The following is a 25,830-nucleotide window of genomic DNA, read 5'->3' on the forward strand; positions in this document are numbered from 1 at the left end:
CAGGTCCTTCACCATCTCCCTTTGGATTACAAGGGCTTCATTCTGCTCCCCGCCCCTATCTACTAGCTCAGGGGGCTGGGTACTCAGGGAACAACTGAGTCTACCGCTGAAGACTGAGGCAAAGAAGGCATTAAGTACCTCAGCCTCCTCCTCATCCTTTGTCACTATCTTACCACCTTCATCTGATAAAGGATGGAGATTCTCCTTAGTCCTCCTCTTATTACTAATGTATTTATAGAAACTTTTTTAATTGTTCTTAACATCCAAAGCCAGGTTAAGTTCTAGTTGGGCTTTGGCCCTTCTAGTTTTCTCCCTACATAGCCTTACAACAGCTTTATAGTCTTCCTGAGTGGTCTGCCCCTTCTTCCAAAGGCCATAAACTCTCCTTTTGTCCCTGAGTTGTAACCATATCTCTCTTTTCAGCCAGGCTGGTCTTTTTCCCTGACAGCTTGTTTTTTGGCACATGGTGACGGCCTTCTCCTGCGCCTTTAAGACTTCCTTCATGAAAACTGTCCTGCCTTCCTGGACACCTTTGCTCTTCAGGACTGCCTCCCAAGGGACTCTGTCAAACAGGCTCCTGAAAAGACCAAAGTCTGCCCTCCAGAAGTCCATGGTGGCAGTTCTGCTGACCCCCCTCCTTCTCTAAGAATCGAAAACTCTTATCATTTCCTGATCACTATGCCCAAAACTGCCTCCAGCTGTCACATCCCCCAGAAGTCCTTCCCTGTTTACAAACAACAGATCCAGCAGGGCTCCTTCCCTAGTCGCTCCCTCGCCAGCTGTGTTAGGAAGTTATCCCCAACACACTCCAGGAACCTCCTGGGCTGTTCCCTCTCAGCTCTATTGTATTCCCAGCTGATAGCTGGTAGGTTGAAGTCTCCCACCAGGACAAGGGCAAGTGATCTTGAGAGTTCTCCCAGCTGCTTGTAGAATATTTCATCTACCTCTACATCCTGGTTGGGTGGTCTATAACAGACTCCCACCATGACGTCTGCTTGCTTTGGTCCTCCCCCTGATTCTTACCCATAAACACTAAACCCTATTGTCACCATCATTAAGTTCTTGACATTCATAACGCTCCCCAACACACAGAGCCACCCCACCTCCTCTCCTTCCTTGCCTGTCCCTTATGAAGAGTTTGTAGCCATCTAATGCAGCACTCCAGTCATGCAAGTCATCCCACCACGTTTCTGTGATGGCAACTACATCATAGTTTTTCTGCTGCACCATGGCTTCCAGCTCCTCCTGTTTGTTGCCCTTGCCCATGTTGCAGGGATTAGTGTAGGAGCACTTCAGTTGGGCTCCTGGTCCTGCTGCCTTTTTGCTGGGAGAAGTCTTAACTCCTACCTGTCCATTCCCAGCCATAGTTTCTAACCCATTAATGACCCTCGTGTCTCTGCTGCTGCATGGATCTCCATCCCCTGCCTTCACTGAGTCAGCAGAGCAAGGGACCTCACTAGCATCCCGTCCCACAGGCACACCACCCCCAGGCTTCCTTCTAAAGAGCCTGGTTTCATCCCTTTCCCCCTTCAAGTCTAGTTTAAAGCCTGTTCAATGAGCCCTGCCACCTCCTGTGCCAAGAATTTCTCATCTTCAGAATACAATGGAGCTGGTGCTGGAGATAAATATCACTAACAGTAGAGCCACTAGATTGCTCTTAAGTATTTATGATGAAGCTTGATTCTGAGGTTTAGTGAAAACTAAATAACGACCTTTGCTAAGGTAGCTTTTTGGAAGTTCTCCCTAACTCGTACTTACCTCCACAGAGTTTCGGCAGCTCAGTGAAAGGGGCCATGTACGCACCAAACGAGCCTGTGCTGGACTATAACATGGTGATTATATTTGTCATGGCTGTGGGGACTGTTGCAATTGGAGGCTACTGGGCAGGAAGCAGAGATGTGAAAAAGTGAGTAACCGGAATGTAGTATGTCAGTTTTCTTGTATTTTTCACATTAAAAAAAAAAAAGAAAAACAAACCATGGTATTTATCTAAAGATCACCTGGTAGCTCTGCTAATGAGGTTTGGAGACTTGTGTAAGCAGAATGGGAAAATGTTGATGTGACACTGGAAAGGCCGGGAGCCTTGTATTGGCTTTGTCATTGCCTGAAACTATTAGAGTGTAACTTGCATGTAGAGTCTTTTAGTATTTTGCCTTGTGAAAAAAGCCAAACATTTGAAAAGCTCAGAAGGAAAATGGGATAGTAAGGGGCTTCCTACTTGGGCTTTTGCGAAAATTTGCCATAAAAATCTTTTGTAAAAAAAAAAAAAATTAATAAAATAAAAAAAATTGGTTTTACTAGTACAGTGCCAAACAAACTGATCAGATGGCTGACATATACCATGTTTATTATGAATCTTTTATTGAAATTTTATGGTTGCTTTTTGCCAGTAAGTGGAGTTGAGGGGAGGAGGTCATCTGTGCCACGCCTCGTTCTAAGATTTACTTCGTATACACAACCTGATTTCTTCTGAAGTCAGCAAATCATTCGGTGGTAATTTTCAGGATTCTGAGTTCTTAGTGAATGAAAAATAGTACTCTTGATAAACTAATGCAGTGATTACTGTTTTATGCATTGTGTTCTATCTGATGTCCATACATCCATGTAAAATTGTGGAGTTCCACTGACTTGAGTGGAAATCAGTGCAGGCGTTGATGTCATGTCATGTTTTCCCACCCCATGTAGTTCTCGCTGAAGATTCAGTGCCCTCTTGTATTTTGTTGCGGAAGGAATGGACTGATTATAGCCATGTTACTCTTTCAGGCGGTACATGAAGCACAAACGTGATGATGGGGCAGAGAAACACGATGATGAAACAGTTGATGTGACGCCAATAATGATCTGTGTATTTGTAGTGATGTGCTGCTCCATGCTGGTCCTCCTTTATTTCTTCTATGACCACTTAGGTACTCTTAAAGTTGTATTTGTATTGATGCATCTTCAATATCACAAGGCTGCCATCATTTAAAGGACATTTTTACTGTGAAAATAATTATGAAATTGCTGTCTTGTGCCATGTTTCTTCATCGCAATATGATTTAAAAACCTGTAAGAAAACCCGCTTTTAGTGAGGTTGGATTAGGCAATCATAGAGCTTCTTTCAAATGTTAAAGCCTATTAAGTAGATACAGACTTAATGTCTTCCACTTCTTATTTTTGTCAGAAGTGTTCTTGAACCTATACTTGTCTGTCTTCGATTTGAAGTTAAGTTATAGGATCCAGGGTCATTTTATAAAGATAAGTTTCTACTGATCCCTTACCAAATTGATTGACAAAAGAACAAGAGCCTAATGCACTGGAGCTTCCATCCTCGTGTTTCTGAGGAAGTTAGGAAAGATGCACCCATCTATATTAATTCATTTCGCTCCTGAGCGATTTTAAGAGTATAATGCTCACATATACTCATAACGAGAAGACAAACACTTCACCAGAAGTTGCCTTTTAGGCTTATGATTTGATGACTTACTTTAAGAATATTAGCACAGAGGTTTTGATTTGTTGAAGTATCCACTGCATAAAGTACACCTGAGTAAAATGAGCTAGAATTAGATACTTGAAGAGCATAAAGCTAATCAACAATCATTTGAAGTCTCTGAATTTAACTTTCGCTGGTGAAATGTAAGCCTTTTTTCTCATTCAGGCTTTTGTGACTACTTGGACTTACTACTTTTTCTTTCTCAGTCTATGTTATCATAGGAATATTCTGCCTGGCAGCCTCAATTGGTCTTTACAGTTGTCTGTCTCCCTTTGTGAGAAGATTCCCCGTGGGAAAGTGTAGGTATGTGGCAACTGTTAATTTTTAATAGGCACAATTAATTTTTTAGAATGTTTGGTCGGTGTGGGATTTACAAGGTGGTTTCGTACTTCAAAATGTTTATAAAGGAGGAGCGTAACTACATAGACAACTGTAGCTTTGGTGTCTTTCATTTTCAGAATTCCAGACAACAACTTGCCTTATTTTCACAAGCGTCCGCAGGTCCGGATGTTGCTGTTGGCGGTATTTTGTATCTCTGTCAGTGTAGTCTGGGGAGTCTTCAGAAACGAAGATCAGTAAGTGTTTATTTTAGTTTCTCTGCTAGAAATTGTATTATGCTTTATAGTACAAGTAACTGACAGCTGTAGAAGCCTAAACTTATCCCGAATTTAGGAGTGACAGGAAAGAAACTAGAGACTTGGGCAGAAATTCTTAGTTGTTCCTCAAGTAAAAGTTCCTTTGTCTTGTTGGTTTAAGTTTCGGAAAACTATCTCTTGTTAAGCTGGAATTTCTCTGAGTCCCAGTCCGTGTTCTGATCTCTTTGACTTAAGACAATTTTTTGGAAGTGGTATGGAAAGCTGGACGCAAGTTGGCTAACTTATTCCTTCAGGTGATGGTCTGCGTGCGTATTTGCTCAGAGAGAATGAGCTGTGAATATTGTAAGATCTTTAGTTTCTCTCAACTGTCCGATACGAGTAAATAATTCTCTGTGCCCAGTATTGCTGTGGTACCTAATTAGAGCGTGTTCTTACTGCTTCTGTTAGTTTTTTGTTCCTGGTTTTTTTTTTTTTGTTGCGTGGCGGTTGTTTTTTTTTTTTTTTTTTTCCCAGTTTCCCCATATATACATGGTGTGTTCATCTTCTCGGTCCCTCTGGCAGGGATTCTGTGTTGGGACTGACATGCTGGCTTGTGTTTCTGCTGGTGGTACCAAAGATGTCTCACTTGTGCCTTGAATGCCTGTCATTGCCTTTGTGGGGTCCATCTTCTGTGTTATGGCTGTGGATCGTTCACTGACAGAACTCATAAATCCAGGAAGCATCAACTCTGAAATGTCTTTTAGAGAAGCAAGTGTCAGACTGAGTACAGAAGTATTTGTTGGGACCATTTCTGTTTAACATCTTTATTGATGACCTTGATAAGGACACAGAGTGTATCATCAGTAAGTTTGCAGATGACACGAAGCTAAGCGGGAGTGTTGATCTACATGAGGATGGGGAGGCTCTACAGAGAGACTTGGATAGATTGGACCGATGGGCCAATGCTAACGGTATGAGCTTCAACAAGGCCAAGTGCCGGGTCCTGCACTTGGGCCACAACAACCCCATGCAGCGCTACAGGCTGGGGGCAGTGTGGCTGGAGAGCTGCCTGGCAGGAAAGGACCTGGGGGCTCTAATTGACACGTGGCTGAACATGAGCCAGCAGTGTGCCCAGGTGGCCAAGAGGACCAATGGCATCCTGGCTTGTATTAGAACTAGTGTGACCAGCAGAAGTAGGGAGGTGATTGTCCCCCTGTGCTCAGCACTGGTGAGGCCACCCCTTGAGTATTGTGTCCAGTTCTGGGCACCTCAATATGAGAGATCTCGAGGTGCTGGAGCGAGTGCAGAGGAGGGCAACGAAGCTGGTGAAGGGCCTGGAGAATAAATCTGATGAGGAGCGATTGAAGGAGCTGGGACTGTTTAGTTTGAGGAAGAGGAGGCTGAGGGGAGACCTCATCGCTCTCTACAACTACTTGAAAGGCCATTGTAGAGAGGTTGGTGCTGGTCTCTTCTCACAGGTCATTAGTGATAGAACAAGAGGGAATGGGCTCAAGCTGCAGCAGGGGAGGTTTAGGCTGGACATTAGGAAAAAATTCTTCCCAGAAAGAGTGGTCAGACACTGGAATAGGCTGCCCAGGGAGGTGCTGGAGTCACCATCCCTGAATGTGTTTAAGACTCGTTTCAATGTGGTGTCGAGGCATATGGTGTAAAGGAGAACTTTGTAGAGTGGAGTTGATGGTTGGACTCAATGATCCCCAGGGTCTTTTCCAACCTAAATGATTCTATGATTCTACTATAGAGCTATTCCAACCTGGGATATTTAGGACTAGGGAGGCCGTTTTCTGCCTCAAAGCTGAGTGCACAAAGCCCCATCAGCAAGTGCTCGGGTATTGATCACAACAGAATGCTCTCATCTGCATCTAGACCTTAGCAATTTTAGGGAAACCTTAGTGTTTTGTATCTCAAATCCTACTTCTCTACAATCCTCGCAATTGAGAGGAAAGCAAAGAGCCTTGGTACTTCTATACCTCCCTTGCAAAAAGCAATTGAGCAACAGCCCCAGCTGTAGGCTGCCCGCAGCACACAAGGGTGTACACATATCCGCAGGCCAAAGGACCCCAGCACTTCCTATTTTGGTACTCACTGACCTCCTTCAGCCGGTTTCCAGTCCACCTCACTGTCTGCTCATCCAGCCCATACTTACTTCATCAGTTTCTCCGTGAGGATCTCATGGGAGATTCTCAGTGGAAAGCTTTAGTGAGGTCTGGAGACACGATCTCCCCGCTGCTCCTCCCCCAGCTGCCAAACCAGCCATTTGGCTGTAGAATGTTATGGGGTTGATCGAGCACAACTTCCCATTTGCAAATCCGTGCTGACAGCAATGGTGATTTCCAGCAAATACTTTTTTAATAAAGTTTTTTGTCCCAGGCAGGTCCTCAGTGAGGACAAGGCTCTGGATTTCCTACTGTTCCAGGCAAAATGTTACTCTCTCTCTTCAGGTGGGCCTGGGTTCTGCAAGATGCTTTAGGAATCGCCTTCTGTCTTTACATGTTGAAAACAATTCGACTGCCTACATTTAAGGTATGCAAGTTTAAACAGATGTGAAAAGAGGATGTTTGCCCGTATATAGTTGAGCAGAGGAGCCACATATAACGGAGTACCTTGGCTTGGAAATGCATTTCCATTCGTGTACTGTGGAAAAGAGTGGTGTGATGAGGATAATATAGACCAATGTGTGGCACGTGATTGTCAGGCATGGTGTTTGGTAACTTTAAGTTCTGCAGAGTGTTGACTATTAGTAAATTATCCATGCTCACTTGGGGTTTTTTTTTTGGTTTTGTGTTCTTTGGGGTTTGGTTTTTTGGGTTTTGTTTGGTTTTTTTTATTTTTTGGGTTTGGTGTTTTTTTTTTTTTTTTTTTCAGATTTGACACACAATTGGTGCCTCATTCTGGTGTTTTTTCAAATCTTCCAGAACCTATTCAGTACCCTAAGATAAAAATCAGTATTAGTCATTTAGGTGCCCCTTAGGCAGCTCTTCAAACTCTGGTTCAAATTATCTTCACCTATAAATTTGTTTCCCTGTACAGATTGGCCAAAGTAACGTGGGTACTGTTTCAAGCCATGCCGAGCGTCCTCCGGAGAAAATGCAGAACTCTTAAATGTTTCCTAACAAATGGAAACAGCACCATTTCCAGATTTTATATGATAAAGGATTTTAGGGACTAACATGTAATTTTGTGTCTAAGGAATACTTTCTTTTATATGGTGTATGCAAGACCCAATTCCTCCATCTAAAATATTTCGGAATTAAGAAAAATACCTGGGTGACTTGTTTTAGTCCTTGTTAGCTTTTGCCTCGAATAGTCTTAAGTTGCTAATTATTAATTCTTTGCTTTTTACTAATGCATAGTTGAAAATAGCAAGCATCTTGTCTCTTCCTTCAGGGTTGTACCTTGCTCCTGATGGTTCTTTTTGTGTATGATGTATTCTTTGTATTCATCACTCCTTTTCTAACAAAGGTAAGTAAAGTACTTAGAATCATAGAGTGTGTTGGGTTGGAAGGGACCTGTTTCTTTGTGTGTTCGCAAATGATCCCAGACCTGCACCGCGAAGTGCTGATTCACAATTTTCCCCTTTTTTCTTTAGACTGGGGAGAGTATAATGGTGGAGGTGGCTGCAGGCCCTTCTGATTCTGCCACTCATGAAAAGGTACTGTGTGTCATCTGAAAATGCGGCACTAACTTCCAGCTATTACACCATCAACTTCTCTCGAATTCCAAGATGACAAAGCTGAAACGGAGATGCCAGTCTGAAAAGAATTTAACGTGGAAATAAGCGCTCCTGAGCTCTCTGGAAATCTACACCAAACACAGGGGGCAAAGCAGAGCTTTAGTGGTTCATCACAACAGCTTTGGTCTTCCTTTATCTTGATTTAAAGGGGTTTCAGTATAAGGAAGCTAGTTACCCCAGCTTCACAACAACATTTGGCCACATTTGTACAGATAATTTATTGCTAATGAAGCGTATCAGTTTTTACCTGAAGAGAAAACTTACGTCATCAGTCTGTCTCTTCCCTCCGCCTCCCCAGTTTTGATAATTGCTTTATGAAAAGCTGAGGCTAGAGGCAAAGGAGAGAGACGGGAATTGGAGACAGAACGAAAACAGAAGTCAGCATTCAGGGGTTCTGCACCGTTTGACAGCAGCCAGTACAACGGGATGTGGCTGACTTGGGGAGGAAAGTACGTGAGATGTAGGAGATCGTGAGATACAGTGTGCAAACCAAACAAGAAATGAATCTGTAGGAAAACTGGTTTTGTTAGTTAAAGGGTTTTAAGGATGCTGGGTCTCTCTCCAGCAAGGAACATGATACTTTCACGTGGGAAAATAGTAAAGAAAAGAGTTGTTTGCAGGATGAGCTATGAGTGGATCAATCCCTACTAATTTCTTTGGCTTCTTACGTTCTTGTCTTTTGTACCCCTTTTGTTTCAGTTTTATGCACAGAATGAGTTGTATAAAACAATAATGCCAGTATAAGCCGAAGAAATTATTCTGGCACTAACAGAAGAAAAGGAAAAAAAAGAAAATAAAGTTTCTTTAATGTACTGTATTGAAGAGAATACACATTTGCAATGAACGTTGCCTTACTGTGCCTTAACATTGCGAATTATGTAACAAATAGGAATGCTTGGGGGGAAAACGAGTCTTTCAAGTGATTTGAAAAATTTAAATTTATTAAAAAATAGAATTAAAAAAAAAATTAAAATTATTCAAGTCGCTACTCTTAAGGCTTTTATTACAACCAGTAGAATGAAATGTAAAAGGTTATTTCTTATGCATGTGGCAGCTTAGGTAGATTTGTTTACGCTCCTGCAGTTAAAGCAGAGTCGATAGCCTATTGCAGGTGAGGACTTCAAAATTAATGCAGCGGTTTGAGAAAACCACTGGTTTGTTTTTAGAAAGTGTTGCATCGCTCCCATCTTAAATACCTTTTTGGTAGTTGTCAGTAATATTAATGAAAGATTTTAAACATAAGGATCTATAGTGTAAAGAAAAAAAAAAGTACATTTCCTGTATTTGAAGCCTGTAGTTTCAGTACAATAGGAGCAAGTTCTGGTAGATGGTGTCAGGATGCGGAGAAAACAGCTTTTCGTAAGGCGTTTGTCTCTCTCATTTCAAGCTCCCGATGGTTCTGAAGGTTCCACGGCTGAACTCCTCGCCGCTGGCTCTGTGTGACAGGCCTTTTTCTCTCCTAGGATTTGGAGACATTTTAGTTCCAGGTATTTTCTTGTTTAGCATGTTAAGAGTTTTATTTGTCGCACTGGCATATTAGTTTATTCCTCTTGTACTTCTGCTTCAAGTGGGAAGCTTGATTTGACTTCTGTAAACCTGATAAATTTGTAAGTATATCTTCTTATCTTCTTTTTTTTTTTTCTGCGCAGTTTGCTTTTTCCATAAGAAATTAATTGCACGTGAATCTTATGGTTCAGTTTCATGTGCAGTGCTGTCAAGAAATGTAGAGAAATCTCAAGAGTTGATTTAGCAACTAATTTTGTAGTATAGAACGCATTTAATAGTGGGGTGAATAGAGGAAATGATTTGACCATTTGCACATGATTTGGGTACAAACACGCATACAGCCACTCAAAACTTCATGATTTTGTTAGTCACACAATGTCGGCTGTTTCTACGACACGTTCTCTCAAATTTGACTTCAGTATGTAGGAGTATGCCTGGCACCGCTGCAGGTGAAAACAAGTATGCGTCTTCTGGCCTTCAGATTTCTTCTGAGAAATCATTTGTTTATTTTCATGTATTTTGGGAAATATGAACTGTGTCATCCCTGTCCATGTCCCCTCCTCCCCCCAACCTATAATAGGCATGGGGTTTAACCACAGATTTCTACCGTCTACCAGGAGCGGGAAGGGATGAACTTACCCTTATTCTTGTGGTGAACTCTGTGTTTGTACAACTGTTTATCAGGGAAGGGATGATGTTTTGTATCTATGTATTTGTGGACGTTACTTTTATTATTAGAGTGCTTCCGTTGTGCTGGGTTTGTGTTATCATATAACCGTTCTGTAAGCTCTGCGGCCTCCTAAATGATGCTGTCGTGATATTCAAACACCAGGGTGCCCAGATAAGTGTTTAAAAAAAACAAAAATCTTAAAAGTTCCTAGATCATTTGATGATTTTGTGTATCTTAACGTGTGAATGAGTTGAAAGAATGTTGTAATTGTTCTTTCCTTTCCTAGGCTTGCTGGTAGCCTATTGCCATAGATTTGATATTCAGGTGCAGTCGTCCAGAGTCTATTTTGTATCCTGCACAATAGGTACGTATAACAGCGACACCTGAGCACAATATCTACACGAGTTGCTCCCTTTAAAAGCATACCATTGAACTCATATTACATAGTTTGGTTTTTTAGCCTTCTCCTCTCTTTATTATTAAACAGAAATACTTTAGCACAGTACTTTCAAGGCCAGACCTTCCATCACCAAGTTTTCTGATGTCATTTTCCTGAGCTGTTTTGTCTGCCATATATAAGCAGAGCCTCTCTTTACCCTGATTTGTCTCACTATAACCCTTACATCTACACCATCTTTATACTCTTTATGCATGCTTAGCTACTCGTTCTGGTTTCTTCATTCATGAATCTTTGCGTTTATTGCATACGAGAATTCAGGTTCAGGGAGATCTTCCTTTGACTTTGTTCTTGACTTGTGTATTCTAAAAATCTGTGACCTATGATGCAACGAGTTGTATTATGTTGGCTGTAACACCTCTAAATTAGTTTTCTTCTTTAGTTTTTAGAATACATGAAGTTGTGTTCTGCAGTTGTGTTGGACTTACAGATGACTGATGAATAAGATCTTAGAGATTTCTGTTGGCTTTGTAACAAAGTATGGTAGTGAAGACTTAAGATGCTTGCAGTTAATGTCACGGAAAATTTTAATGAAAAAATGCTTTAGGAATTCTTCTGAAAAAAATAGCAAGATTCTTGAAGACTTAGAGCAGGGTTAGAGAGACGCTTTTATTTCAAAGTACCAAATATTAAATAATTTCCTCTCAAATAATGAAACTGTTGTCTTATTTGGTACTTCCAAAACACTTTTACAGAAATTGATAGGAAAATGTTGTATTGATGAAGTCAGCAGTGTATTATTGCAGCAATGAAAACTAACCACATACAGGGCTGTGTTAGCAAGATTGAGTCGGCAGTATGAGAGACGGGATTATTCCCCTCAATTTGGCAGTTAAGACTGATTCTTAACCAGGATTCCTCATGCAAGACAGACATGGACATACTGGAGTAAATCCAGTGGAGGCCATGAAGATGGCTGAGGGCTGGAGCACGCGGTCTTAAAAGAAGAGAAGGCAAAGAGGAGATCCTGATGCTGTCCACAGCTACCTAATGTGAGGGTGCAGGGAAGACAGACGGACTCTTCTTACAGGTGCAGAGGGATAAGATGTGAGACGATGGACTTAAATCACAAGAAGAAATGTTTCAACTAGATATAAGGAACTCTCACTAATACCATAATGTGCCCTGAAAATAACACTTTTGAAGAACTGTAAAAAGTTATTGAGTATTCTAATCATAAAATCATTTAGGTTGGAAAAAAGATCCTTGAACTCATCGAGTCTAACCATTAATGCAACACTGCCAAGTCCACCACTGACCCACGTCCCTCAGCACCACGTCTGGCCTGGTTTTTAAATCCCTCCAGGGATGGCGACTCCACCACTGCCCTGGGCAGCCTGGTCCAGTGCTTGATAACCCTTTCAGTGAGGAAATTTTTCCTAATAGCCAGTCTAAACCTTCCCCTGGCACAACTTGAGGCTGTTTCCTCTTGTCCCATCGCCTGTTCCTTGGGAGAAGAGCCCGACCCCCCGCAGCTGCCCCCTCCTTTCAGGGAGTTGCAGAGAGCGAGAAGGTCTCCCCTCAGCCTCCTCTTCTCCGGGCTGAACCCCCCCAGCTCCCTCAGCCGCTCCTCACAGCACTTGTGCTCCAGACCCCACACCAGCTCCGGTGCCCGTCTCTGGACCCACTCCAGCACCTCAATATCTTTCTTCAACTGATTTTTTTTTTTACTCAGGAGCCAGATGGATTTAGCTTCGTTGTTCTGAAAATGGAATTGAAAATAATTACAATATGACATCCTAGCTGCTTCTGTTCCACTTAATAATTTTTGCAGGACATATGCAGAAATTAAATAGAAAGTAGTAACAAATTATGACATACAGCTGGCCTGTTTGGGGTTTTTTTTAGTGGTGTTGCAGGATAGTAAGAAACAGCCAAAACCAGGCCAAACAACAAGCACGTGTTATAATGGTCAAAATAATTGTCTGTACCTGACTTCATAAATACAATATGAGGCAAATTATTTGTTTATTTTGCCTTTATCAAACTGCTTAAGGTAATGATTTAATTGCACAGGATGGACTGTGCTGATCACACTGCTTTCACAACGTGTTGTTACTGTAGAAAGACCGTAGTATCTCTGTTAAGTAAAGCACTCTTCCAAGTTTACATTGTGTATATAATGCTCGTGCCTAAAGAGGCCTGAAAAAATTCTGGAGATGTTGTTTTACGTATTTGTTGAAAAAGTTCCTGTTAGCATGCACATCTAGCTAATCACACAGAGTCACAGAAGGGTTGGGGTTGGAAGGGACCTTAAAGATCATCTAGTTCCAGCCCCCCTGCCCTGGGCAGGGACACCTCCCACCAGCCCAGGTTGCTCCAAGCCCCCTCCAACCTGGCCTTGAACCCCTCCAGGGATGGGGCAGCCACAGCTTCTCTGGGCAACCTGGGCCAGGGGCTCACCCCCCTCACAGCAAACAATTTCTGCCTCACATCTCATCTCAATCCCCCCTCTTCCAGTTTGAAACCGTTACCCCATGTCCTATCATTGCACCCCCTGATACAGAGTCCCTCCCCATCCTTCCCGTAGGCCCCCTTAGTTGTTCTTGAGCAGAGCTATATGTGAGTAATTCTTTTTTTTTTTTTTTTTTTTTTTTTGCTGGTTTTGTTTCCTTCCAGCATACGGCATTGGTCTTCTCGTAACCTTTGTTGCCCTGGCGCTGATGCAGATGGGCCAGCCCGCTCTCCTCTACCTGGTACCCTGTACGCTCCTCACCAGCTTTGCTGTGGCTCTTTGGAGAAAGGAGCTTGCAATGTTCTGGACGGGCAGCGGCTTTGCGGTGAATACCAGTTTGATATGAGTGTCTTCAAGAAATACTAATATTATAAAAACCTAACTAGACTTAAAGTTGAGTAAAATATTGCAGTATTATCCAACAAAACCAAAGCTTTTTGTTTTGCTTGATTGTTTGCTTTCTTACATACTTTTTTTGCCTCAGTAAGGTTTTCTTTTTTTAAGTGTTTAAGGCCACCTTAACTGGCTGATGAAAAGTAAAGTAGACCTTGTCTATCCTTCTTGGTTCTGCCATAATTTTACTGGTTTGATCTCTGTTGAAAATATAATGATTGTTATTACTGTTATTATATTATAGAAAAGATAATGTTTTGTAATATTATATAAAATAAGTCCTTAAAATATTTTTCTTCATATTTTTTCACAGCCTACTGCTTTTGAAGGTAGAAATCTAGCTCAATATAGTAAATTATCACCTTGTTTCACTGTGGCACAAATGAAATTGATTTGATTCCAAAAGGAGACATTCCTATTGTGATGCACGATTATAGATTTTTGAATAATTACTTGAAGGGCAAATCTGTTAAGCTTAGAGGTTCCCCCCAGCGAGTTTCACTTATTATTCAGTTATTTGTGATAACCTTCACATCTTTCCCATAGAGAATTTAATTTAGTTGTTGGAAAAATATTTGAGATCATCTGAAATGTGATGGAAAAGTTGCCGGTTGTTGTACACCGATAGTAAAGGTGGGCAAAACCAGAGAATGAAGTGCCAAAGTGCTGTTTGCCCGTTCGTGTGTAACCAGCAGAGCGCATCTGAAATCAGCAAGGAACGATCAGGCAGAAAGCAGTTAAACGCATTTCTGGATGAAAAAATCCCCTTGTGCTCTATAAAACACAAAGGCAGGATAAGTGTATGCATGTGTCCCCTACTGGAGAATGAGAATGGAGCTGATGGACCTTTAATCTTCATCTTGTATGACCATCGCTCCTGATAACTGGACACAGTAATTCTTGCTTTCCATCATTCTGACTCTGATCTTCCGTTTACAGAAAGACCTACCTCAGCCTCCCTTGGTGATAGCTCCTGTCAACTGCCCTGAGCTTCCCAAAGACAGCAACGTACCAGCCTCTGAACAAGACACAGAGCAAATGACTAATCCTACCCTCCATGTGAAGGAGCCGCGTGGCCCCACCACGGCTGCAGAGGAGCTGGCTGATACTGACACAAAGATGGACCAGTCAGAAATCTCTGTTGCACAGAGTGAGGAACCAGCTGGTGAGAATAAGGGTGACCTTGAAAGCAAATGCCTAAATGCAGAGCAAAAACAGCTGGAATAAAAAACGTGATAAGAACTCCTTCTTTTCCCTCACAAACATATCCATATAAAACCAGTATGTATTTAGGACTGGTTTAGTAGTGTTTGCGTTCATTGAGGAACCTCACTGGGAGTCTGATCATCAAATCCATCAACGAATGTTCTGCCTCCAGCTTTGGTACAACTACACACTTCAAACATCTTTCTGAAATATGGTGCTCTACAAGGGTTCTAATGGATGGATTTCAGTGATCATCTTATTAGCGAATGCCTTTGACCGTTCCATTTTCATTATACCAGGATAGTATTAAGAGTCTTTATTTACACAGTACTCTGTGCTTGTGTGCTATTTTGCTGCTTTAGCATAGCATAGGTTATCATGGAGGAAAAGCATTGAACAAGTCTGCTACAATGCTTGGTTGAGAGAAACATGATACTTTTTTTTTAGCACTTTCCCTGTTGACACCTTTTACTTTGCTTTTCCCTACTTGTTAAAGCCATTGGTACAAGGCAATGCTTTAGTATAAACTGACATTCAGGAAATGCAGAGGGTGGTTAAATTACCGGCCTCTGAAAGGATTTATACTACCGTGGTGCATTAAATGCATCTCTTAACTTTTTTTGTCTTTGTTTTTACTTCCAGGTACCTGGGTTGGCTACTAGTCTAGTTTAAAAGGCAGGATGAATGGAGCTACAGGAAGCTTTCTAAGCACTGTTATGAACTCTAGGGGTTGTCTCTGAAAATAACCAGTGTTTGTCACAGAACACTGGACGCAAAAGCATATTAAGGACGTTTAATGTTTTAGAAATAAAATGCAAGCCAAATAGCTAAGAAAGTAGGTAGCAGCACTATGCTGAGCTTAATAGGCGGTATTTTCGTTGGGAAAATGTTGAAGTCAAGCAGTAAAAGATCATATGTTTGGGGTTTTGAGCTTCTACCTGTTATTTAAGAAATATAATTGCAGTTTATAATTCTGAAGAAAATAATCCGGTGTTTTCATTCCCAAGGGAGCACATACGGTGCTATAGTCAGTTGTGATTTAAAGGTACTTGCTGCTCAGTAACTGATCAACTGCCTCCGTCATGTTTTGTCTTTGTCCCGAGAGCAGCTGAAGCATGGCCTGTCAGGTTCTGGAATGAGGTGGTGATCCAGCCTATTTTGCACCTCTTGTTACACGTCATCATGAAGGACTAAATCTGTGAATTCAAAACTTCTTGGGGTGCAGCTGGTCTTACTTTTATATTCCTGAAACTGTGCGTTTTCCTGTATAACGTGATGGAGTCTTTTATGCATCAACTTCAGTACACGTAGAGGGATGATGTGATTTGCTTATTACTTATTCCATCTAAGAACGTTTGCCTTTATCAAAGGTGTCTGTTCTACACTTAAATTACAATCCCAGAAAGCCTCAAACGTTTCACGTTGCAACTGAAATAGAAAATGGAAGTATTCTAGGATCCTAGAATATGATTGCAAATCGCATGGAGGAGACACTCTTCCGAGTGTTTGAGAGCCCAAAGTGTCATTTACAAAAGCATCATCACAATGGCAGGATCAGAGGCAACGCTTTTAAATTAAGCGTCTCCAGTTGGCGTGTTGAGTTGCAGTTGGAAGGGTTCTCTTTCATTGTCTGTCTGTACACTTCAGCCATTGTCTTTTTGGCTCGGTCTTTCAAATGTTTGCCCTGTGTTTTTTGGATGATAACTTCTGGTTTTTGTCTCTTTCCTGTTGGGTGGATACTACTCTTTCTCTAGAATGTGAAAGCCTTTCTGTAAAACCACGCTATGGCTTCCGAGTTTTACCGGCTTCCACTTAAAACCTCAAGCCCTGGCTGATAAACTGATTTAATGGTGAGTTCCTTGAAAGACTTCCTGATTCCAAAGGCCTTCCTTAATGGAAGAGAGTAGTACTAAAGAGAGCTGGTTTTCAATCTCCTCTTTAATGGACTGTGTTACTTCTGCCAGCAGTAATCTGAACCAATTATTACTAATAAAAAGCAGCGGAGACATTTTACAGAAAACTTCAGCCAGCTGGATTATGCCTTAATTTAAGCCATTGTATAAGTATGTATATTAAATTCAGAAAAAAAAAAATCTTGTGTTTAAATAATGGACTTGACAAATAGCGAGAAAACAAGTTCAGAGACTGACTCAGAGATCTGTGGGTTTTTTGCCTTGATTGTCTTTCAGTCATAAGGTTGTCTGGAATAGCTTTTTATATACTTAAAAGCCAGTAGGTTACTGATGGAGCATTTCGTTTTATCATCTACTTGAAAGTGTATTTTAGCGTTGGTTCTCACATGTTGTGGGTTAGGAAAGTTTATTTCTCGAATTGTTTATAACTCAATTAAAATGGAAGAATTTGTAACACTTCACTTGTAGGCATTTAACATTTGCTTTGTTCATGTTACATTCTAGATAGGTCTGCTTGGAGCATGTGCTTCACCTTTATGTTTCCGGGGGCTTTCTGTCTATTTTTCAGTGTGATTTATTTTTTTTTATTATTTTTTTTCTCCAAACTACAGCGATCAACGCTGAAAAAACCTGATAGCTACTCAATGCAATATCTCCAGTTAAAGTATGTAAACTGGTAATGAGTTACATACTTTGACTATTCCAGTACTGTAGAAATCGGATGACCCTGGTGCACCAGTTTGGCTGCGACTGTTTGGACCCTGATCCTGGGCAGTTCAATCACTTCCATCAACAAACAAGGCTGTGCTTTTTTGTCTTTCAAAAACCTCCCTGGCCAGCTTAATGGAAAATTTAATGTTTAATAGGAAATTGTGACGATAGATCCAGTGTAGCTGACTCTTGTTATATTCGATGTTGCAGATATACGTCCCCCACCAAATTTAAGATGCTCAAAGTAATGAAAGTGATGTTAAAAGTAATGTTGATGCACTCCTTGTTTACATCTTTCACATACTAAGCCTTTAGCTAGCTAGCTAAAAATTCAATGCTAAGGATTCGGGTTCTGAAAACCTGTGTGTGTTCAGGAGAAGCATTTGTTTTAGTCAACCCCCTCCCCATCTCTCCCCTCCCCCCACCCAAAAAAAAAAAAAAAAAAAAAAAAAAACCAAAAACCACCAAAACCAACTCCACTAAAAAAATAAAAATAATAAAAAATCCAAACAACAACAACAAAAAAAACACTAAAAAAAAAATCTCTTTGGATCACAGTAGTGAGAATCAGATTCTTTCCTGGGTCTGAAAAATTGGTGTCTTGGACCCAAGCGTTCGCGTCCCCCTGAAGGGCTGCGGAAACGCAGCTGAAGTTAGAATGCAACCAACCTGAAAGACTTTACGAAGGGTGACAAGTAAGGGAAAAGGATCCTAAACCCTCTTTGAATTTGGGGGATTTATTTTTTTTTTTTCTTGTCACAAAGGAAGAGGGTTTTAAATGAGATATACAAAAAAAGAAACAGGGAAAAAAATATATTCTGTTTTTACCGGTGGCAGTAAAATAGCACATCCACATATATAAGAATTATACTTGTGAAAATATTTAATGTTTTTTTCTAAACTTGGACAAATGCTAGAAGACAGAAAGTCAGCACAGCATATTTTCCAATAGGCTGATTAACATGTCGAATAGAAAGCTTCATTTAGAAGACTGTTAGCTTCCTTTTTTGCTCCTCCTTTTATATTAACCATACCAAATTTCTCGAGCTTTTTTGCGTGCTGTCTTCCTCTCAGATCATCAGCCAAGCTTTTCCTTCAGAAACTGCGTGTCTCAGCCTCAGGCTGGCTTTTGTTAAGACTACCTTGCAAGTCTTGATAGCGTCTTTCAGACACACACGCTTCTGTGTTTCAGATTTGATTTTTTGCATCTGTGCTGCATCGCGCAGACTGGGAACATCTCCTCACCCTAATGGTAGTGCCGCCTGACCTGTGAGTACGCTGGGAAACAGCACTGGCTGGAGTCGGGAAGAAACCAGCTAGTAAACCGTACTGAAATAATACGATTTCCATTTGAAAAATAATTAAAAACATGGCTGCGTTCATGACTTAATATTTCATTTGGGAGATGCTGTGCGTTTACCTGCAGCTTGTTGTTCTCTAGAGTCTGATGGGCGAAAGAACGCGTAGAGAATTTAAAGGTAACTTTCTACTTAACCACAATCCGTGTTCTCCTGTAGGTTACGCCTTTGAAAGCTCTTTCAAAACACGACACTTGAGCCCACATATATTCTCCGTGTTTCCTGGATATCTCACCCTACTGTTTGTAGAACTCTTCCTGGCTAGACAATTTAAAAAAAAAAAAAAAAAAAAAAAAGAAAAACCTGTATCGGGTGTTTGGTAACAGCATTGCCTTGAAGTAAATGCTTACACCCAGCTATTTTAGCGCAAGATCCGGCAGTTTTGTTTTTACCTTTCTTCTCTTTACCCCCTTGGTTGGGCAGTGCGTGTGTTCCTGGGTTCTTGCACTACACTGGCTGTGTTAGGATGTAAAGCCCTGTGATATTTATTTTTTAATGACAGCTTTTGATTATCAGTTAACAAAACAGCAGTTTCTACATGCTTTCATCGTTTGGCCTGTTGTTTGTAGTACGTTGATGGATAAATAAGCTGGCTAAGCAGTAATGTGCAATATTGACACTTGACACACATCACCTTGACACCAGTAGGTGTTTTCAATACAGACATACCAGCAGATCCAAATATTTGTCCAAAGCCTGCAGAGATGGTGCCTTTTTCCATGACAAATATAACCTCTGGTGTTTTAAAATAAAAATCTGTGTAAGGGCTGCGTTTTCAGGTAAATTAGGATGTTATTATTAGAGCCCAGAAGAGAACAGGGACTATGATGTCCAGAAAACATCAGTGTTGAGGGATATAAATTGTTTAGCGTAAGAAGGAAAGAGTAATCTTTAGGTATTTTAGCTGGAGTGTGGTTTCCCGGCGGGACATGAAGCACAGAGTCGCACTTACAGCTCTTTGGTTTTTCAGGTTAGGCTCTATGCCAGCGGTGCTAGGCAGGATGGAGGGGAAAAGAAAGGATAAGAAAAAAGTGAAGGTGGCTTGGAAAGAATGAGGAGCTACAGAAAAAGAACGGCAGTGGACGAGTTTACTTCAGAGAGGTCCAAAACTACCACTCCAAAGAGAAGACCTAAGGGTGTGTATGACAAATATCCAAAAACCTGAAATGCTGCTGCAAATTGGATGGTATTAGAATGAACAGGCGTCAATTACAGCAAGGGAGTTTGGGGGCAGGTGGCACAAAAGTCTCTATGAATGGCTAACAACCTGAGGGGTCAGTGAGGGGAAGCGCGTGAGAGCTCTGTGGGGCAGGGCTGTTTGCGATGCGTGCGGTCACTGGGCTCGTCTTGTTCTGAGAGTAAAGACTTTTAACCACGGAGACCACGAGCCGTGTCGTGCCACCTACATCAGACGCCAGCGAACAAGCCCTGGCCCACTTGAGTAGAGGCGTAGTCTGAGGATCGGGCTTTCTATGATTCAATGCCATCGTGGCGTGAACTTTATCCCAGAGTAGTCAGTTTATATCTTAGAAGTGCCGTACTGGAGTTTTGCAAGCATTGTGACTGACATCGCGGATCTTGTATTACAAAGGCTCTTCTGTTTTTGTTAATTTAAAGATGATAAATCCTCTGGAAAAGAAACCACATCAAGGCACGTGTTAAATAGAGGCAGTGCTCTTTCTACTCAGATAAGAATATTTATTTTTTTTTCAAATGTATGTTTAATTTGTTTGGTTGCATTGAATGTTCCTGGCACCCTGGAACATTTTCGGAACAGGACAGCCTTGTGTTCTACCAGAAGATTCCTTTGGCACTGGCACAAGAGAATTGTCTCCTCACTGATCCTCTTTTATCTTCTGCATCTATCAATTATGTGCTCTTCTGTGATTGTTTCACCCTTGCCTTTGCTTCTTCCAGTTTTGCAGGTAAACATTCAAATTATGTGGAGTAAAGATGAGGTTTTGCCAACTGTAGATTAGTGAGAGATGACAAATAATGTGCTTAAATTCGATGTTCTTGAACTGTGCACTAGTATATTGTGCACAGAGTCGTCATTCTTGTGATGCAGTGGCTGTTCCGGCTCTGTTTTCCCAGCAGCTGTTGGGGAATATTGCAGCTCCTGGTCCTCTTGTTGATCTGCTGGTAGCCAAGGGTTACAAGTGTGCATGCTCCTCAGATAATTCGGAGCCACCTTCCTTACAGAATCACAGACTGGCTGGGGTTGGAAGGGACCTCTGGAGATCATCTCCTTCAACCCCTGGCCACAGCAGGGTCGGCCACAGCAGGGTCGGCCACAGCAGGTGGCACAGGAACGCGTCCAGGCGGGGTTGGAATGTCTCCAGAGACGGAGACTCCCCCACCTCTCTGGGCAGCCTGTGCCAGGGCTCTGCCACCCTCACAGCAAAGAAGTTCCTCCTCGGGTTGAGATGGAACTTCCCATGGTCAAGTTTGTGCCCATTACCCCTTGTCCTGTCCCCGGGCACCACTGAGAAGAGCCTGGCCCCATCCTCCTGACACCCCCCCTTTCAGTATTTATCAGCATTGATAAGGTCCCCGCTCAGTTTTCTTTTTTCCAGACTGGAGACACAAGAGAGATGTTCCAGTGCCCTCATCACCTTGGCAGCCCTTTGCTGTTCCCTGTCCTTCTGGAACCGGGGAGCCCAGAACTGGACCCAGCGCTCCAGCTGTGGCCTCCCCAGGGCAGAGCAGAGGGGGAGGATGACCTCCCTCCACCTTAGCTGAAGGTGGCACTACAGTTTATCAAATTTCTCCCAATATTTTCCTGCATGTTAGCGTGCAAGTTTAGCTCCAGAGGGTGAACTTCTTCCAGGGTTTTATCTCCGAGAAATCTTGGAGGTGACCTGTAGGCTAGGAACTTTGGTCGGGAAACGCTTACTGCCGACACGCGTGCACTGTGTGCTGTGGACTTTCCTTGGGTGTTTAACGTAAACGTCGGTTAGCTGAAAATGGGCAGAGACATGGTGTCAATGTAAACAAGCTCATCATAGCTCCTAAAACAAAAAAAAATATATATATTAGTGACTTGAGCTTTATCTGCAGTAGTGGGTAAACACCACCTAATAGTCAGGTACTGCTGAACGAGTTCCAGGCGAAGAGTGGGATGCTCTCCCTGAACACCATGCCCTGGGCAGTGGTGCTTCCAGGAGACCAACGTTGGGTTGTACACAAGGGTCAGAGCTCTTGCTGCTTCCAATACAATACCCTTTTCCTCAAGCCAGAAGTTTGTAAAGGACAGAAATAGCTCTTCTCATCTTAAAGTTGTAGCTGTAGTCAGGAAAATGCCATAAACCTGCCACGTCTTTATTGTGGATCCGAGCTTTAAAAAGCTGGGATGGTCGGACGCTGGTGGTGTCTCTGGGGAGCACAATCCTTGACATACATTTTCCAGAGCAAGAAACCAGTAGGGTTTTGGGTTTGGGGGTTGTTTTGGGGTCTTTTGGTTGTTTTTGTTGTTTGTTTTTTTTTTTTTTTTTTATCGTTCAGTTCTGACTGAAGTTTTTCCAGTTCATGTTGAACAAAACCCTCAAAACAGTGGTTCAGGTTTAGCTTGACAAAGCAAAAAAACAACAAACCAACCCCCACAGTGGTGCAGTTCAATCTGGTTTCGGTCAGAAACTGGTTTTTTCATAGCTCACAGGGGAGACCTCAAAAAACTGTGTGTGTGACGGATGTTACCACAGGCTCTACTGTGGCACCAGGCCTGAGGGAGGCGGGAGCCTTATTTCTCTCTAATTGCCCGATAACGGCGGTGGTCCGCGTGCGTGCCGGTGTGAGCATCTATTGCCTGCTTGCCTTCAACTCGGGCGTTGTCACTTGTCCTCTCCAACGATGATTGGAGAGGACAGTTTGGAGATTGGAGATCTCACATGATTCTCGGACTTTCATGGAGCCAGCACAAGCTGTGGGAGAGCAAAACGAAACCTCCGATTCGTAGCGGGCTCCTTAGTGCTGTCGGAAGAGCGTGCGACTGGGAATCGGTCGCTCTAGCCCAGCCTGATGCCCGGGTTGTGTGTTGCGTTCATCATGGGGAGGGGGGGTGGGGCGGGGGCATGTCACACTTTAACATTAAAAAATTAATGATTTCGTCCTAGAAGTCACCGCCAGTAAGTATGAGCTTGGGTACTTTCAGCCTGGTTGAAAGTAAAACCGAACTCTTTAAAGAAAAGTAGGGATTGACGGCTCTGGGCGGGGATGGTCTTGTTATTCGTAACCGTGTTCCTCCAGTTCCTCCACCCAGCCCCGTGCTGGAGGAACTGGGGCTCCTGCAAATCCTCGCAACGCGCCCGACCCGTTTGAGCAGCGCCAGTGTTCCTTCGCTAAAACTGAATGTAGCGGTGCTTTGCAGGTGGATTATATGGGAGGCGGAGATTTAGACGAGCACGGAGAGGATTTATGAGCTGAGGTACCCGTTTGCTTCGTGCCAGTTTCTTGGATGCTCGACAGTAGCTGCTTTCAGTGAGGAGGTTTATTCTTGGGAGGTAACACTGTAAGTAGAACAGTTTTAAATGTCTGATGTCTTTGTGGAAGGACTTTGTACTAATGTTCAAATAATAGTATATGGGCTAGTGTCACGAAGAGTGCAAACTCTAAAGGTTGTTAATTTTAGCGCTTGCGAATGCACACCGTTAACTCGGCATGCGTGTGCATGAGGAGCAAACTTTTCAAGCTCGTTTCATACAGTGCTGAATGAAGGATTTTCTTCTGATCCATTACCTACGATATATTTTTGCTATTTTAAGATCTTCTACGCAGTTTAGCCCCTTAATTACAAAAAAAACAAAACAAAAAAAAAACCAAACAAACACTACCACCAAAAGAACCCAGCTAAGAGAGTTGGCCAGTGTAGGACGGCTGGTGTGAAAACTCAGTTCAAGTATTTTTTCTGCAGAGGGGCTGCTATTGCCGAACAAACCGAAGCCGTGGAAATGAAGCGCAGACGGGATGTAACGAAATAGGGATTTAGTTCTCTGTAAGGACGTAGTCAGTCAACAGCTGTGTCAGGGATGCTGGTAAAATGAAGATCCTTTCCTGATTTTTATCTTGCATCTCATCTGCCTTGTTGGTTAGTCAATTCATCACGCTACGCGTATGAGCTTCATCGCTTTGGTTCGACAGATTCCTGAACTGTAGCCCCCCTGTGTGAAGAGCGCGACTCTTCTTTCCCACAGGCTGTAGAAGGTGGAGCATTTGCTCGGTGATGGCTTGCAGCATTGGTGCATGGTATCTACGAGGACAGATAAAACTTTTATCTATGATATAAGTATCTTAAATCTATGGTACGAGCAATTTTATATTTTTTTTTTTTATGGTTTGCAAGTAATAAAGGACTGAAGGCGTCACCTCACTAATATCTTCCTATGCCGACAACAGGATAGAGTCATTGATAGACCAAGAGAAAAAGCAATGTTGTTTCCAAGCAGCAAAAGGCGTTTTGGGTAAACAAACACCTCTGTTTTTCAAAAACCATAGGTCTTACTGTAATACGTGCATCAGATTTTCAGTTGAGTCTGGGTGGGTTCTTTCCACCCCGTGTCTCTAGAGCTCCTCGTGGTTTTGATATCGGCCATCCCCCTGACGGAATTACAGCCTTGGATCCAATTGCACAGCATAATATATATTTTTATATGTGTAAATACGTTGTAATACGTAGCATTTCCAGTGACCAAACGTAGACTTGCTTCTTCCTTCTGTGATGTAACATGGGGAAAAACCCTATTTCAAAACTAACAGTGGGGGGAAGAGGAGAAGAGATGAGCAAATAACCCAAGGGTTTCTGCAGAGTGAATTTTCCGTGGAATAATGAAGCCTATGTCAGGTTATGTGGAAAGAAAACAAACTTGAAAAGGACTGGTCAGCTGAAATTGCAGTGGATTTTGGTTTTTTTCCTTCTGTTTTGCTTTTAAAAAACACTGGAATTTACATTCCTTTAGCCTGTTGTAGTTTAAAACTGTAAAAATTTTCTAAAACTGTAAAAAATAAAGATACTTAATTTTTAAACTGAATTTTACTATTTTGTATCACCCGTACATTTGAAATCCGGCTGTTTGTGCCTCTTCATTGTTTGCACCAGGACGCGGTACAAGGTCTCTTGTCATTTAAAAGGTCTCTGGGCCCAGCTTCTGTCCTCGGCTGGATTCCACGCAAAACTCATCAAACTTGCCTTTTATGAATTGCTTTTTCAAGTTTTCCGTTAACGTGCGAGACCGGACGCCAGAAGCAGCGTCTCACCTGCCTGGGCCGTCCCTGCGAGAGGCGTCTCTTCTCCCTGCTTTTCTAACCCTGGTGCGGTCGCGGGATTGATCCCATCGGTTTTGACGAACCTGCTGCATGTTGTAGTGCTATTGCTTGGGAAGGAAGGGGGTTTTTTGTTTTGTTTTGTTTTGTTTTTTAAAATAATGGTAAATTTCTACTGAATGATGAGGCACGTCATGGCTGTAGCCAAGAAAGGTACAAACTGCAAACAGGTACGTTTCCACTCTGTGTTTTTGTGCCCAGGGTTTTCAGCGTGCCCCGCGTTTCACGTTTAGGTGCGCAATACTGCCGGGAAGGCAGAAATTGAGAAATTTCTTGTGTTACTTGGCCTTTTTTACCAAAAAAAAAAAAAAAAAAAAAAAAAGGGGTTGTAGCAAGCCAGCCTTTCTGTTTGGGCTGTTGCTGGGGAAGCAAGAGACACAGCTACATCCATTCAGACAAAGAGGGTTCAAAACCAGAAAGACTGGTTTTGTGTTAAATAAAGGCTAGTAAAAATTAAGACGCGGTCTGGCCACAAAGTGCATCCTAAGGTACTCTAAACCTCATCCTATGTTAGTTGAAACAGTGACTAGTATTCTAGATTTAAACATACACAGAATTAGCATAATAAACAAGTTGTGTGACTCTTAGAATACTGTATCTGTTGCGTAGGCATGGACACAGCGTTTGTTTTAAAAAAACCAAACAAAAAAGAAAAAAAAAACAAAACAAAACCTAAAAATAAACCCAAAACCTAAATTATTGGTCTTGGCACAGAGTAATTCTCTAATGGGGGATTGAGTCTTTCAAAGAGGAGGCTGTCTTCATCTGGGTTGGGCAAGACCCTAAACTGCTGTTCTGCTGGGTGATGGTTCTGCCACCAGCACGGCACTACTGATTATCTTAATTACATTCCAAGCATCTCCCAACTATCTTCCATTCTTACCCAAGATCTGTCCTATGTGACCACTTCTGCATCTGCAGGACCAGTTAGTGTTGACTATTTACAAGCGTCTTATCTACGTTCAACTTGCTCGGTGTTGCCTGGGGCAGGCTCGGGAAGGAAGGGCTGGATTCTCCTACCCGGGCAATGGGTGTTTTAAGCACA

At 42.2% G+C, this 25,830-nt stretch overlaps 1 protein-coding gene across 3 annotated transcripts in view; it reads left to right on the top strand.

The window, feature by feature from the left end:
• SPPL2B (signal peptide peptidase like 2B) overlaps nt 1-20,750 on the top strand; it is a 34,682-nt gene extending 13,932 nt beyond the window's left edge. Inside the window, exons 5-16 of one of the 3 annotated variants that reach the window (XM_054181671.1) lie at nt 1,767-1,906; nt 2,764-2,906; nt 3,682-3,778; nt 3,934-4,050; nt 6,510-6,591; nt 7,456-7,530; nt 7,658-7,720; nt 9,189-9,288; nt 10,264-10,341; nt 13,054-13,214; nt 14,222-14,447; nt 18,305-20,750. In XM_054181671.1, coding sequence (XP_054037646.1) covers nt 1,767-1,906; nt 2,764-2,906; nt 3,682-3,778; nt 3,934-4,050; nt 6,510-6,591; nt 7,456-7,530; nt 7,658-7,720; nt 9,189-9,288; nt 10,264-10,341; nt 13,054-13,214; nt 14,222-14,447; nt 18,305-18,378 — 1,356 coding nt within the window. In that variant the 3' untranslated portion in view covers nt 18,379-20,750. Of the gene's footprint in view, nt 1-1,766; nt 1,907-2,763; nt 2,907-3,681; nt 3,779-3,933; nt 4,051-6,509; nt 6,592-7,455; nt 7,531-7,657; nt 7,721-9,188; nt 9,289-10,263; nt 10,342-13,053; nt 13,283-14,221; nt 16,863-18,304 lie in introns of those variants that run through there. The other 2 variants (XM_054181672.1, XM_054181673.1) reach the window with 2 other exon arrangements.
• Nucleotides 20,751-25,830: the final 5,080 nt, after the last annotated feature.

This window comes from Rissa tridactyla, chromosome 22 (assembly GCF_028500815.1).
Source record: "Rissa tridactyla isolate bRisTri1 chromosome 22, bRisTri1.patW.cur.20221130, whole genome shotgun sequence".
Lineage (NCBI taxonomy): Eukaryota > Metazoa > Chordata > Aves > Charadriiformes > Laridae > Rissa > Rissa tridactyla.